The sequence below is a fragment of the Sorghum bicolor genome, chromosome 5 (genome assembly GCF_000003195.3).
Source record: "Sorghum bicolor cultivar BTx623 chromosome 5, Sorghum_bicolor_NCBIv3, whole genome shotgun sequence".
NCBI classification, from domain to species: domain Eukaryota; kingdom Viridiplantae; phylum Streptophyta; class Magnoliopsida; order Poales; family Poaceae; genus Sorghum; species Sorghum bicolor.
This window is the reverse complement of record NC_012874.2, coordinates 3,370,021-3,382,749: the sequence shown is the minus strand read 5'-3', so window position 1 is coordinate 3,382,749 and position 12,729 is coordinate 3,370,021. Positions and strand designations below refer to the sequence as shown.

Below are 12,729 nucleotides of genomic sequence, written 5' to 3'. Positions count from 1 at the left end.
GTAAGTCCAACTCAAAAGTTTGTACTCCCTCGATCTCAAACTATAAGACGTTTCGGATTTTCTAAATATATTGTTTTCATTATGCATCTAATATATATATATATATATATTAAGTGCATAACCAAAGCTTTGTATCTAGAAAAAGCTAGAACTTCTTATAATTTGGAATGGAGGAAGTATTCTAAAATTCAAATTCAAAATGTTCAGACTCTAAATGATGTCATTTCACTATTTTTTAGAGTCAAGAAGAAAATATAAACATGTAAGATCAGTGGTTAGAATACTTGACTTTGTCCCACTGCCGGATTCATGACTCACACGCAGTTCAAATTAATATTTTCAATCCTTAAGATGGTCCAAACCCAATATATTTTAACCCTCACAATGTAAGGAGTATTATAGTAGAGGAAAGTCTTCAAAAGTGATTTTTTTAACCTTTAGTGCCAATTGCTATATTGAAGATGAATGTATTAATGCAACTTTTTTTACACCAAATCAATATATGACTAGCTTTCAGTTAAAAGTTGTAAACTTTGACCTTTCAAAATGAAAAACGGCTTACAATAAAAGAGAAAAATGTTTCAGTGTTACCCTCACTTCCTTTTTCTAGATATAAGTTTCTAAAGACATGGCCTTGACGCATATATGATACTTTGTCAATTTTAAAATATATGGGTTCAATGTTTCAAAGACGATCACAGAGATAACGTGCTAGCGACGATTATGCATGTACGCATTGTGGAAAAAAATAAACTTTAAAGACATGGTCTTGGAGGCTCCAACCAACCCTATCTTTGATCTTCGTTTTTAAAACTTTATAGGTATGGCCTTGGAGGCAACATCTGAAGAAATACACAGATTTGCTCAGTATCGTGTTCAGAGTAGAACGTGAAGCATTATTCCTTTTTAAAAAGAAAATCACTCCTGGTGGTCATGCTCAATGACTTCCTCTCAAACCTTTTAATAGAAGGGACTCTTCAAAGTTGGGGTTGACCTTTTGATTTATTACAATATACTCCCTCTGCCCTTATTTATTTGTCACTATGATTTGCGTGTTGGTCAAACTTCTTTAAGTTTGACTAGATCTATAGAAAATATTAGCAATATTTATATCTTAAATAAATTTATTATAAAAATAAATTCAATAATCTATCTAATGGTACTAATTATATACCATAAATATTAGAATATTTTTATATATATTTGGTCAAAGTTGAGTACATTTGACTTCTCAGGAAGCAAGAATGACAGTTAATAAGGGATAGAGGGAGTATATTACCAATTTATATAATAATATATAAAAATCAAGCAACATCTTAAAATTCTCGTTAAAAAATAATCTATTAGTCATTTCAGTACACTAAATAATTACTCCCTTTGTCCTAAAATATAATAAGTGATTTTTCAATAAAGTAAGGAACCTGCTAAAAGACCACATACCCCCTCACTAATTAGGATGAAGGGAGTAGTTCAGTTATTATTTTCCTTAATTACTGGTTGGTTGATTTGGTTGATGATGCTGAGTTTAAAAGGAATCTCACCAAAAAGATAGAAGCGAGAGAGGGTTCAAAATCCAAAATACCTATACTATTTTGGCATAAACTTTGAACTATGGATCTCTTACATTTCAGGAGAAGAAGTATATAGTAACTTTTAGTCAAAAGTTGTAATATTTACCCTTTTATTTAAGTGATGAAGTGAAAACACGCCTTACATAAGGAAACAAAATTATTCCAGTTACACACATCACTCGAGACATCAGATTCAAAGACATAGTCTTCTATGGTGACTCTATCAATTTTAAAATATATTGACCTAATATTAGTGTACATTTATGACTCTATAATTAATTTCTAATTAATCTAATGATATTTATTTATATCATAAATATTGGTCTATATAATTGGTTAAACTTAAAGTACTAAAAACATGACACACTGCTAAAATTCCATTCCTTGTGACAGGAGGGACTGATTGCACCGTAGTCCAATGAAGCATTTTTCTTTTCTTTTAGGTTAAAAAAAAATAACCTTTCACTCTTGGGGGGCAGGCAATGGGCATGCATGCTTCTCGCCTTTCTCTCCGACCATGTGGGCCCACCTGCCATCAACTGTTAGCACAACGAGGAAGACCTGAGCTATGACAGCGCGCAAAATAAAAAAAGGCAAAAAAGTCAATCCCAACGTTGCTTAATCCAAAAACGCACGTGCCCCATGTGCGTATATTCCCGGTCTGCCCACGTTATATATACAGGCAAGCCGCCTCAGTCTTCTGCCGCACATCACAAACCACCCCCGCACACATTTCCCCACCTTCTCCCTCTTCTTCCACGAGCAGAAGCGCCCGCCATGGAAGCAGCCGACTCGTCGCTGCCATGGGCGGCGCAGTGCTTGGGCGCAGCCCTGTTCGCCGCCGCGCTCTGCGTGGCGGCGCTGGGCGTCGTGCTGACGCTCCTCCGGCGGTGGCCCTGGTGCAGCTGCCACGTTTGCCGGGCGTACCTGACGGGTTCGTGGGCGCGGGACTTCACCAACCTCGGCGACTGGTACGCGCACCTGCTCCGGGACTCCCCCACCGGCACCGTCCACGTCCACGTCCTCGGCTGCACCGTCACCGCCAACCCGGCCAACGTCGAGTACATGCTCCGGACCAACTTCGACAACTTCCCCAAGGGGAAAGCCTTCGCGGCGGTGCTCGGGGACCTCCTCGGCGGCGGCATCTTCAACGTCGACGGCCACGCCTGGCTCCACCAGCGCAAGATGGCCAGCCTCGAGCTCGGCAGCGTCGCCGTCCGGTCCTACGCGTTCGGGATCGTCGCGCAGGAGGTGGAGTCCCGCCTCGTCCCGGTCCTCGCCTCCGCCGCCGACGCTGGCGCGGTCGTCGACCTGCAGGACGTGTTCCGTCGCTTCGCGTTCGACACCATCTGCAAGATCTCCTTCGGCCTCGACCCGGGGTGCCTCGACCTGGAGATGCCCGTGTCCAAGCTCGCCGACGCCTTCGACACCGCCACGCGCCTCTGCGCCATGCGCGGCGCCGCCGCGTCGCCGCTGCTGTGGAAAGCCAAGCGCCTGCTCAACGTCGGGTCCGAGAGGGAGCTCAGGGAGGCCATCAAGCTCGTCGACGAGCTCTCGGCCGCCATGATCCGGGAACGCCGGAAGTTAGGCGTCGCCGGCAGCCACGACCTCCTGTCCCGGTTCATGGCCTCGTCCGGCGACGCGCGCCACGACGTCGACGACAAGTACCTCCGCGACATCGTGGTCAGCTTCCTCCTGGCCGGGCGCGACACCGTGTCCTCCGCGCTCACCACGCTCTTCATGCTCCTGTCCAAGAACCCGGCCGTGGCGTCCGCCATGCGCGCGGAGGCCGCCGGCGGCGACGAGTCCACCGCGGCGCTCACGTACGAGCACCTCAAGCGCCTGCACTACACGCACGCGGTGCTGTACGAGAACATGCGGCTGTTCCCGCCGGTGCAGTTCGACTCCAAGTTCAGCGCGGGCTCCGACGTGCTCCCCGACGGCACCTACGTCGCCGGCGGCACGCGCGTGACGTACCACCCCTACGCCATGGGCCGGATGCCGCGCATCTGGGGCGCCGACCACGGCGCGTTCCGCCCCGACCGGTGGCTCACCGGACCCGGCGGGACGTTCGTGCCCGAGAGCCTGTACAGGTACCCCGTGTTCCAGGCGGGCCTCCGCGTCTGCCTCGGCAAGGAGCTCGCCGTCACCGAGATGAAGGCGGTCGCGGTGGCCGTGGTGAGAGCGTTCGACGTCGAGGTCGTCGGGGACGGTGGCAACGCCGCCTGCGCGCCCAAGTTCGTGTCGGGGCTCACCGCGTCCATCAGCGGCGGCCTTCCAGTGAGGATCAGGAGAGTTGTTCGTTAAAAAAGAGAGAGAGAGAGAGAGAGAGAGAGAGAGAGACTAGATAGAGTTGTTTAGGGAACAGTGTACTGTGCATAGACTAATTGCAAGAGGGAATGAAATAGCAAGTTGAATCAAAAGCTTCATTCAGAAGTTCCATCCATGACCATGGTCTATTTGATGCATGTGCGCTTGGTTACGTTTCTGATGCTGCAACAGAGAGCAGACTGTGAAATCTACACTGTTATAACCACAGTTTGATGAGCGCACTGGCGTGTTAGCTACCAGTTGTTTTCAGTCATCTTCACAATCTTGCATGTGAACCTTGCACTGCATATACCGTTCTGCGATCCAGTTCGTTTTTTTTTTCTTTTTGAACCTCTGCCTTTTTTTCTCTCCATATTTCGAAAGAAGCCAGCATCAGCTTCATGCAGGGATTTTTAGTCACTTTCCAACTTGCCAAGTAGTTTCCATCAGATTCAGAGTTTCAGGCCGTCCTGAATTCCTGGTGAGAAATCAATGGAAGAGCTAGAACTGGCCCAACAGGATGAGTTGTGTAACGAAGGAAACTGTACATAAACAGTAACAGGATGGTCCCTCTGCTAATTTCAATGCCTAAATCTTCAACGTAGGATCCACTCTGCAGTTTGTGTTTGCACACACTGGTGAATGTGATGCTGCTGAGTGAGATGCTGAATCTTGAGCCAAACAGGAGGTCGAGGAAGCTTCCCTACTGACTTTATTAAAACAAACAAAACAGGTCCAGCAAGAAGGAGGAAAAAAAGATAAGCAGGATCACAACAATGCTTTGTAGCCATGAATCAATCCAAAGGAAATATCTTTTCTTCGCCCTAAGGAATGCTGAGATGCTGAATTGCTGATGAACTTTTAGCCGATGTGAAAGTGGACTCATACATCTTCTCTTTGCCATCGTCGGATTGAAGAATAGTTGCGGTACTCGTACGCTAGAATAAGAATTCAGTGTTGCTCTTCTGGATAAGCAGAAGCATAAGCCTTAAACGTGCTGCAAAAATTGACACCAACTTCCCAAGATGAGATAGGCATCATGCTATCCTCTAGAAAGTCTCCCCTTTTTCTTGCCCAGTTTTTCTCCCGGTGTCCTTTTTTCTTTGAATTGTTTTTGGAAGAGATGCTTATCATTTTTCTTTGAATCTTCCCAGCACTTCTCCAACTCATGTTTCAGACAATACATTGGCCTTGTTTAGTTCCCAAAATATTTTGTAGAATTTCTCAGATTCTCAATCACATCAAATCTTGCGGTACATGCATAAAACACTAAATATAGATAAAATAAATAACTAATTATACAGTTTACATGTAATTTGCGAGACAAATCTTCTGAGTCTAGTTAGTCCATGATCAAACAATATTTATCAAATACAAAATACAAACGAAAGTGCTACTATTCCTATTTTGTAAAAAATTTTGGAACTAAACAAGGCCCTTACCTAAAAAAAAAATCAGACAATACGGCTTGAAGTACAGTCGCACCCTGTCCTTTTGTTCATAGTTTAACAGCTAACTCATTGTCATCTGCGTCATTGACAACCAAACATCTGAATAAATATGACGCCCCAATTATTGACTGCGTACTTGCTTCCGACACAATTAGTCACTGATGGGATTTGGGAAACTCAACTGATGCATCATGTCCATGAAAAAAAAAATATTAGCATACCAGGTCATCCTAGTCGGTGCCAAGTGGACAGGGTCATCTTCTTTTCTTTTATTTTTTTTTCAGAGCAAGTTGACAGCTTCATCTGCAACGTGCGCAATAAAATCACCATCATAGACCAAAATCCGCAAGAAAACAACCAGTTGTTACAAAAGGTGTCCAATGAAAGCGACACACATGGCCATGGCATGTGTAATTTCTATAGGATTACGATGGTTAGTTGCTGAACCTTCTTACCATTTGTGTCCAGTCATTTGAGGAAAAAGACGAGATGGTAGCTCATGCATCCTTCACTGATGAAGTTGGAGGATATGTGGTTTCGGCATGGCATGTTGGCTACTTGTCCACAACTCTAAGGCAATGTAGCCATCTTGTAAATGTTTGTGTGGTTACAAAGTTGAAGCAAGCTGGATCTTCCTAATCCTATCCATCGCGTGTTCCTGCAGTGTCTCTCACTCCCACATGCCTCCTGTTATCCTAACCGAATTGAATGGACGTTGTTTTCAGACGTGAGCAGCAAAATGTGCCTTGTTGCCATTAGCATGTAGAACTACCATTTTCTTATCCACACGTATGCTGACTGCAAAGCACTCTCTCATTCCAAATTAGAAGATGTTTTGGGTTTTCTGAATACAATGGCTTTTGGTATACACTATGTACACTATATGTCTAGATACATAGTAAAAGTAACATATCTAGAAAAGCCAAAATGTCTTATAATTTGGAATGGAGGGAGTACTATATAATTTGCATCAAGCCAGCAACTTTTTTCTCTCGATCTCTTTTCCTGTGGGCCAATAGACTTCTTTAGATCTTCCTCTGAACCATACAATTACAACTTACAAGATAGCAGCTGCCTCGTTTAACTTCCGGCAATACTAAACAAACAATCAAAATTATGAATGTCCTTCTGCCCACTGTACAAGTCAGTGGAATTGAAACATGTGTTTTTTTTATGTTCTTGGAATACGTGTTAACTTGGACACCGATTTCCTTGCGTCATGTTGTCTAGACCAAGTTGGACAGATTTGATATGCATATGCCTTTAATTTCTTCCTGGATTAAGGCCACTATAACACTGGTGGGTCTATTGTTAGGCTGTTAATTCCTCTTTCCATTCTTAGAATGTAGGTGACAGACAAAAGTTTGAAATTTGATTTAAGATAAAACTAAAACAACCTGCATTTTGGAATAGAGGGAGCACAAGATAAGAAGATTAAATTTACATTTTATCACTACTTATTTAGTCAGACTAGGTATTAATTACATAATTCCTTTGTTTCATTACAATAAGAAGAACACGGTTGTTACTCTACTGGATAATAAGCAAATAAAAAGAAAAGACCTTAAACGTGCTGCAAAAATTGACTCTTGAGTTCCCAAGATGACCTAGGCAATATGCTATCCTCTAGAAAGTCTCCCTTTCTCGTGCGCAGTTTTTCTCCAGGTGTCCTTTTTTTCTCTGAATTAGTTTTGGAAGAGATACATATCTTTTTTCTTGGAATCTTCCCAGCACTTCTCCATCTCATATTCCAGACAATACGGCTTGAAAATTGAAATACAGTGGCCGGTTTCATAGTTTAACAGCCAGCTCACTGTCATCCACGTCACTGACGGCCAATTAATTATCTAGACAAACCTGATATACCTCATCAATTATTGATTGCGTACTTGCTTCCGACGCAATTAGTCGCTGATGGGAGTTGGGAAACTCAACTGATGCACCGTGTCCATGAAAAAAATATATATTAGCATGCCAGATCCTAGTCGGTGCCGACTCAGACAGCTTCATCTGCAATTGCAACGTGCGAAGTGAAATCACCGTCATATTGCCAGCAATGGCAAGAAAGCTACCAGTTGTTAGGAAAGGTGTCCAATGCAAGCCATACACATGGCTATGGCATGTGTAGTTTCTACAGGATTACATTGGTTAGTTGCTGAACCTTCTTACAATTTGAGGGAAAAGACAGATGGTGGCTCATGATCCCTCCATCCCTGTAATAATATAGCACATTCTATCATTCAAAATTTATCCTCTAATATAAGGCATTCCAAAAGCCAGAAACCAGTTTTGCATTTAAAATTTTCCATTTGTCAACCAATCACCACTAATCTTATTGATGATAGCATCTTATTTGGAAACAAAGTGAGAGCACATACGTCTTTTGTATTCTCTCTTAATCTGTCCTAAAAATTATAGAATACACTATATTATAGGATGGATGGAGTATATCCTTCAATGATGAAGTTGGAGGATATGTGGTTTTGGCATGTTGGCTACTTGTCCACAACTCTCTGAGGCAATGTAGCAATCTTGTAAAAGTTTGAATGGTTAAGAAGTTGAAGCAAGCTGGGTCAGTAAGAATAGAATGCATGGGTGCTGTTAACAGACGTGACCTGCAAAATATGCTTTGTCCTTTTCTTTCTTAAAAAATGAACTAAAAAACTGCTTTATCACCTTTAGCGTTGTGTGTTTAGGCCTTGTTTAGTTCCAAAAAATTTTGCAAAACAGGCACTGTAGCACTTTCGTTTGTATTTGACAAATATTATTCAATCATGGACTAACTAGACTCAAAAGATTCGTTTCGTCAATTCCGACCAAATTATGCAATTAGTTTTTATTTTCGTCTATATTTAATACTCCATGCATGCATCTAAAGATTCGATGTGACGGAGAATCTGAAAAATTTTGCAAAATTTTTTGGGAACTAAACAAGGCCTTAGTACTACCGTACCATTTGTTTATCCACACGTGTGCTGACTGCAAAGTGGAGTATATCACTAATAATTCTCTGACTATGAGCAAACTGCCGTCCAAATGAGCATGTTGCGGCACTATGAATTCCTTCCTTTTCTCCTGCGTATATATATATATATATGCCAAGCACAAGAACAAAAACTAATGCATGCCGTCGGAGTGCTCCAGCAGCAAAGCATCCAGGACCACTTTCTTGAATTTTCTTCTTGCTGGCGTCAGATTTGTATATCTGCAGGGACTGCAGCAAGCCAGCAAGGCCATCCTAGCCACAATAATATTTTCTTTTCATGTAGCTTGCTGCACAGATGAATTGCAGAGTCAGTTAACAACATGCTACAGTCAGGAATGTAAGCCCTGTTTAGTTTCCCACCCAAAAAATTTCTATTCATCCCATCGAATCTTTAGACACATGCATGGAACATTAAATATAGATAAAAAAAATAAACTAATTACACAGTTTGGTTGAAAATCGCGAGACGAATCTTTTAAGCCTAGTAAGTCTATGATTAGCCTTAAGTGCTACAGTAACCAACATGTGCTAATGACAGATTAATTATGCTTAATAGATTTGTCTTGCAATTTTCAGACGACCTATGTAATTTGTTTTTTTATTAGTTTCTAAAAACTCCTCCCGACATCCTTCCGACATATCCGATGTGACACCCAAAAATTTTTCGTCTCTAATCTAAACAGGGCCAAGGTGACAACCGACAATATACATCAGTGCCAGACGAGGTACTCTAAATGGCAAAGTTAGAGTATAGAATTATAAACCTTATATTAAGGCCCGCCGTTTCGTACAGCTCTACGCTTTATTGGTGGAGTAGGGTTTTTTTCCGGCTTCACGGACAATTTGATTGATGGAGCTGAAATTGTTTTTTAAAAAATTGGTAAAAATGACTTTTTATAGTAGATCTAGAAAAAAGGGCTAGGAGAAACTACTATTTTTAGCTCCATCCTACATCCATCTCTATAGGTTTTAGTGAGCTCCAAACAACTCTGCTAGAGAAGCTACGCCAAATAGGACCTAAGAAGAAAGTTGTTGCATCTCTTTTTCCTCACTTTTTCTGTAGACTTTTTAATTGGACCTTCTTCTGAACCAGACAATTAAAATTACAAGATAGCAGCTGCCTAAGTCGTTGGAATTGGAACATGTGTTGCGATCTTTTATATGCGCTGGACTGACACGCAATTCCCTTGCGTTATGTTGTTTAGACCAAGTTGGACAGATTTGATACGCCTTTCTTACTAAATTAAGGGCACTATAACACTGGTCATTCTGTTGTCATGGTGTTAGTTTACTCTCTCTCTCTCTCTCTCTCCTAAAATGTACTAGGTGACAGACAAATTTGAAATTTGATTTCGGATAAAATTAGAACAACGTGATTTCGTAATAGAGGGAGTACAAGATAAGAGGAATGTATTTTTATCTCTAATTATTTAGCCAGACTAGGTATAAGTTACTTAATTCCTTTGTTTCATTAGAATATAGTGTGTTGTAATTTTTTTCCTAATTCAAATTTCTTTAAATTTAAAAATTGTGCATCGAATACTAAATAAATGCAATATCAGTACATACTTCATGATTAATTTTTTAATATTACAGATTATCGAACATTTTTCTATAAATTTAGAAAATAGAGAAATTTAACTTACGAGCAATTAGTCAAGCATCTAGCTAGAGCATAAATGGTGACTTAGTCCACTATGGGTGTGTTTGGTTGCATTCCACATGTGGCCAGAGGTCATTTGGGACAAAAAATAAGTGTTTGGTTGGTTGAAGAAGGCTTGGGGCATGGCCAACTTGGGCCAGCCGTACAGAGATAGTCTGGCCAGCTTTGAAAGCCCAAATTGGGCTTCCCAACCGAGCCAGGCTCTGGCAAGCGCTTGTACTCGTTCGAGTGACCTCCCGGTGCCCTCGACCGATGTGACGCCTCGACGCAGCAAGCTCTCCAGGGTGCCGTGCTGCGCCTGGATTTGGGGTAGCAGCACCGGTGCGGGGCGAGGGCGAGGGCGGCGGATGAGGAGCGGCGGGGTAATCCGCAGAGGGTCCGGGAAGTGGAGCTCGTGGAAGGTGAGCGAGTCAACGCGTTCGAGGAGCCGGGAGACCTCGTGGCGGAAGTGGCGGGATACGCCGGCGAGCCTGGCGGCGGAGCGGGTCGGGATCCAGCTCATCGGCGTCGCAGCTCGCCGGAGCGCGCAAGGTCGAGATCCAGCGCGAGCCTAGCGGCGTCGCGCTCGCCGGAGCGCGCGAGCCTGGCGGCAGAGCGGGTCGGGATCCGCGTCGCGGCTCACCGGAGCGCGCGAGCCTGGCGGCGGAGCGGGTCGAGATCCCCCGCGCGAGGGCGAGGGGATCCAGCTCGTCGTCGTCGCGGCTCGCCGGAGCGCACAGCTGGCCGGGAGCAGCAGAGGTCCAGTCGCGGCGAAGGTCCGGGAGCGTGAGCTGCTTCAGCGCGCTGCTGGCCGCCATCGCGGCCTCCGTCGTGTCGCCACCTCCACCTCTCTCGAGGTACAAGATGAAGATGGCGAGCCCCCACCTCCTCCTAGCTGCTCGCCGGCGAGCCCCCACTCCCCTCCCCTCCCCTCCCCTCCCTCTCCCTCGACCAGGACTAGGCTCGTCCCATGCTCTGGTTCACGCCGGAGTGACGCTCATCGTGTGCTCGATGAATTGCCACAAAAGATAGTGAAGTTACTCATGTAAAGAGGAGGTGAGTCTACCCCAGCCAAACCAACCAACCAAACACAACCAGATGCAAACCAGGTTTAGATAGTGTAGACAACCAAACAACTCTATATTGGCTCGCTGAACTAGGTTAGAAAGAAGCCAAGTAACCAAACACATCATATATATCTTGCATTGTCTGCCGGTCTCGATTTCTTTTAATTAACATTTACAATTAGGAGATGAAACTACTCGTCACAACTAATTAGGAACCAAAAACTTACAGTATTATCAAGTTTGCATTAAAAAACATGTCAAAGTGGAAAATATACTTGGAATGAATAATTTGAAGTAATTTCAGTCCAAGATAAGAGTTTCCAATTACATTGACAAGCAAGTTTAATTAGAACAGAAATTCTCTTTTGTGGATATATATTGAGAACAGAGTATAACGCCTGCAAGAAAGTAAACATGTTCTTTTGTACCAGTAGAATTTTACAGCCGTCTATATATATATACCTTCTTGGGCCAAGTCCAACTGGACTTTCCATGCGTTGGGCTACTTGTGTGAGGAAATACAGCTAATACGGGCTACTTATGTTGGGTTGGGCCTCATTTTCAGTTAATGACAATTTTCAAAGGCAGTCTTTTTAAGATGCATGTTCGAAAATCCTTTCACAGAAATGCCTCATGCCTGTGATCGATAAACAAACCATCCGACTCTGAAAACACTAGGCATTTTGGGAGATCATAACACTTTTTAACCACCTCTATAAATTAAATAAACACCTCTCGTATATTTCAGGTGCCTGAATTTTAACACAATTTTAGGCAATATTCTTAGGGCCTGTTTGGTTCCCCTTACTATTTTAGCTAGCTAAAACTATTTTAGCTACTCTTGAGTGATTAATAGAACTAAATTATTTTAGCTCTTTTTAGTTAATGTGTTTGGAACTTTAGCTACTAAAGTGACTAAAATTTAGCTCGCTAAAATTTAGCAAGGGAACCAAACAGGGTTACCAATTAGTACAAGTAAATTGTCACTTTTGTGATATGTTATTTGTCTTTGTATCATAACATATTTATTTTTTCTGTCCTTATTCGACTACAGAATTAATTATAAATTGTTAAAATGTCATTATGCTAAAACATATCAGATTTTATCATGTTTGTGATTTTGTCTAATGGGTTTTTTTGTTCTCAGAATAAAAAATTGCAGTGAAAGGAAACTAAAATTCATGCACCTGAATTTAGCAAATCCCTTAAATATGTTGTCTCCTAATCGTACTGCCTTTTTTCTATAACTCATTAATTTACAGTTCTGGATTGATGGTTCTTAATCATATGGGCAACTTGGCAATGTAAACACAACTATTAAGGAGATTTACAAATATGTACTGTATATGAATAATCGTTTTTTGGCACTGCCTTTTTTCTATAACTCATTAATTTAGAATTCTGGATTGATGGTTATTAATCATATGGTTGGGGTTGAACTTGTCAATGTAAACACAACTATTAAGAAGATTTACAAATATGTATTGTTTATGAATATGAAGTAGCACTCTTCCAAATATTTATGCTACTTGCCTACTCCACTATGTTAATGTCATTTATAGATGTAACACCCTAAATTTTGCTTCTTTGAAAATAGAGCTAAAATAATTTAATTTGTTGTTTTTGTGCTCATGAAAATATAGCAAGAATAATATTTTTCTTTAAAATAAAAGTTATCATAAGGCTTAGCAACATTATTGTA

At 42.3% G+C, this 12,729-nt stretch overlaps 1 protein-coding gene across 1 annotated transcript; it reads left to right on the top strand.

The window, feature by feature from the left end:
- Positions 2,280–4,017, top strand: LOC8058537 (cytochrome P450 94C1). The gene has a single exon (XM_002450232.2). The coding sequence runs from the start codon at positions 2,349–2,351 to the stop codon at positions 3,876–3,878; it is 1,530 nt and encodes a 509-aa protein (XP_002450277.1). The 5' UTR covers positions 2,280–2,348; the 3' UTR covers positions 3,879–4,017.